The sequence below is a fragment of the Pan troglodytes genome, chromosome 6, assembly GCF_028858775.2.
Source record: "Pan troglodytes isolate AG18354 chromosome 6, NHGRI_mPanTro3-v2.0_pri, whole genome shotgun sequence".
Taxonomy (NCBI): Eukaryota; Metazoa; Chordata; class Mammalia; order Primates; family Hominidae; genus Pan; species Pan troglodytes.
Window position 1 is genome coordinate 68,206,695 of NC_072404.2, and position 3,397 is coordinate 68,210,091.

Genomic DNA, 3,397 nt, shown 5'->3' on the forward strand with positions numbered 1-3,397 from the left:
ACCAAAGTCTTGGCTGAAACCTCTTTGAAAAAACAAAAATCACTTAGTTCAGTGCTACATTCAAGATTCCACAGAACTTCTGCAGGAATGGGTATGAATTCCTTTGAAAGGATCCTGTGCTCCATTTCAGGTACATGAAGTTACACTGTCTTATCATTCTTAAAAATATGGCTAAACTGGTTGCATATTAGGGTGTCTTGTTTTTTAAAGGATTTGCTGGATGTGTGATACTTTAAAAAATGCCACCGATGCTATATATACTGGTATATAGAATGTCATTCTCTGAGGTTTTCTTTTCTTTTTTATTTTTACTCTAGATATTAATTTTAATTACTTTGCAGCAACATAATTTAGTACCAAATGTTGAACAAGTACCCATTATAATGGCTAAACTGTGAAGTCAAAGTCACTATTATTTGTATCTGACCAGCTATACAAAACTCATTAATTTTTCTCTTGACAAAATGTAGTAAAAATCGGAAACAATAAAGAAGATACTACTCATTAAAAGTCATGTTTACTAATCTAACACCATAATTCCAGTCTTAGAACCTCCCATGCAGTTAGAAAGGGAGAATGGGAAGAGGTGAGTATGTTGGAAATGTAGGGTAGTTCTCAAATTGGGGCCCCATTTTGCTTGCGCTAAAGCAAAAAACACAGAGTCTAGCAAAGAAGAGGAGCGCTGAGGCTGGAGATAAAAACAAAAGCTTTTAGTTCAGATGGTAAAGGAGGCCCTCAAGAGCAGTAGAATCAGCATATCCCGAAGGCAGTGCTGGAGGCAGCCTCATGAACTAGGGAGTTTCTTCTTGGCATCCAAGTCCTTTTTAATTTCTTCAAGTTTTTTAGCCAGGTTTGGTATGTCATAGTTCTGAGCCAGATATATTCCAACCACGTTGCCCAATGTAAATCCAAGCAGGAACTGGAGCATGATGTCAGTGGGGAGGGCGAAGAGGGCGCTAAGGACTGCTGCAGCTCCGTGGGCCCGGCCGAGCCTGCCTCCCCATGCACCAGGGGAGGAACCCTCTCTGGGGTTTTCTAGATACCATTTTATTTCTCATCAGAAATTCACACTCTAAGCCCTTATGGCAGACACGTGTTTGCTATGTGATGAGAACATGAATCTCACTGAGCTGGTACAGGTGCTGCACCCATTCCTAACTTGTTACACCATCCAACAAGTGACCTTTTGATGAAAGGATCTTTTATTTTAAGTTTCTTCAGGCAGACTCCTGAGGTCTTATTTGCATCTGACTCAGGTACACCATGTGGCCTTTATCTAAAGCATTTTTTTCTTTTTTAAGAGAAAAAATAAGTCTTACCTTATTAGTCCTGCATTTGATCAATAGCTGTTTATTGGCTACCTGGTGTATGCCAGGCACTATACAACATAGGTGCACTGGTAATAAATGCAACTGCCCTACATCAGGGGTCTCCAACCCCTGGGCCACAGACTGGTATAAAGATAAGACAGTTGCTAGTCTCATAGATGATATGTCACATTGAAAGAGACTCATCCAGCCATGAAGAGGTTATTTATATCTGTGTTAACTGCTAAAAGTTAAGTATGTGCTGGGATGCAGGTCAAGGAAGGCATCCCGTGGAAGTGACATTTTAACTAATATCTGAGGGATGGGTGACAGGAGGTAAAGAATGCTTCCGAGAACAGCTGGTACAGAAGCCCTGAGGTTGAAAAGGTGGATGTGTCCAGGGAAGTGAGAGAAGTACAGTGTGTTTGGAACAAGAAAAAAACACTGAATGAAGTAAATGACAGGAATGGTGAAGAAGGTAGGGACTAGAGCAGGCTTGTAAGAACTCTGGAAAGCTGCGAAAAGTGTTGGGCCAAAAAGCAGCATGATGATCAGCCGGGTGCAGTGGCTTAAGCCTGTAATCCCAGCACTTTGAGAGGCCGAGGCAGATGGATCAGCTGAGGTTGGGAGTTTGAGACCAGCCTGACCAACATAGAAAAACCCCATCGCTACTAAAAATACAAAATTAGCCAGGCGTGTAATCCCAGCTACTTAGGAGACTGAGGCAGGAGAATCACTTGAACCCAGGAGGCAGAAGTTGCGGTGAGCCAAGATCATGCCATCGCACTCCAGCCTGGGCAACAAGAGGGAAATTGCACCTAAAAAAAAAAAAGCAGCATGATGAGATTTACATGTTAAGGACTATTTTTACCCAGAGTAGAAAATGGACCTTGTAAGAGGAAATAATAATTGGCCTTCTCTTTGGAAGATCAGTTAGAAGGCTAGTTTATGAAAACTTTGAAAAGCAGTGGTGGCTTAGAGCATTGAGGCAGTAAAGATGGGAGGTCAGATGGATTTGATAGAAGAGGTAGGAAAAGCTTGCTAATGGAATGGTGTTGGGAAGTGCTGGATGACTTTCTGATCTTGGCTTTTATAGCTGGGTGGATGCTGATGCCTCACTGATATTGGAATGCTGGATTAAGCAATGTTTATGAACAGGGCATGTTCCCTACCCTTTAAAGAGTTATGTACATGTTTTTTATGTTTTTAGCTTTTTCTTTACTTGTAATGTGTTTTAGTTGGTTAAAAATTATGTACCTGGCATGGATGAAGCATGAAAAGTACTTATGTAACAGAGAAAAATCAATGTTATTATCTTACCTGTTAAAATAATTAAATGGTTTCCTCCTACCCACTTCTTTTTCTTCTTTGTTTTTAATTTCTTGATACTAAGAGGCAAAGAAAAGATTTCTTATAGATTGCCTGAGCTTTTGAATAATTTTCTTTTCTTTTTTTTGGCACCTAAATGATGAAAAACTTTATCCTGCGTCAAGGTATCTGGAAAATGAAGCTGCATTTGGGGCACATTATAGATGAGGAATGATCCATATATGATGAGTACAAAACTCAATTATAGAATTATTTCTTAGCTAGTACCAGATACTCTAAATTACAAATGCTTAAGTAAAAGTAAAATATCATTTGCCATACTAAAAGGCTATAAGTGAAATATAATAGAATTTAAACCAGCAGATATAAATGCAGCACCTATGTGTATATTTTTTTAAAATCAAATATTGGGGGGAAAATCAAATATTGAGAAAAGCTCTGGCCTTAAACACATCTCACCTGAAATCCAACCAGAAAGCCAGTCCATGATTTTAGTAATTTTAATTCATTGTATGAAAAAAAATTATGAATGCTAGGTGAATCCAGTGACAAAAAGGGCACTTTTTTGATTAAAACTACAAAAGAAATTTGTTTTCTGAGAACATTAAGGAAAACATTTTAAATCATTTTCAAAATGTCTAATTGATATGATCTTCAGAAAAACATATCTAGTCTGTATAGAAATTCATCTTGAAATAAGAATGAGGCAGAGTGATTTTTTTAAAGGGATATATATCCTTCAGGTCAGTGTAACATGACTG

At 38.4% G+C, this 3,397-nt stretch overlaps 1 protein-coding gene across 1 annotated transcript; it reads right to left on the minus strand.

The window, feature by feature from the left end:
* Positions 1–768: 768 nt before the first annotated feature.
* On the minus strand, positions 769–961 carry LOC129144579 (short transmembrane mitochondrial protein 1-like). Its single transcript, XM_054687590.2, has one exon. The coding sequence runs from the start codon at positions 926–928 to the stop codon at positions 785–787; it is 144 nt and encodes a 47-aa protein (XP_054543565.1). The 5' UTR covers positions 929–961; the 3' UTR covers positions 769–784.
* Positions 962–3,397: the final 2,436 nt, after the last annotated feature.

Bases quoted from the DNA above. Each gene is read 5' to 3' on its own strand.
- LOC129144579 (XM_054687590.2), bottom strand. From the start codon at position 928: ATGCTCCAGTTCCTGCTTGGATTTACATTGGGCAACGTGGTTGGAATA.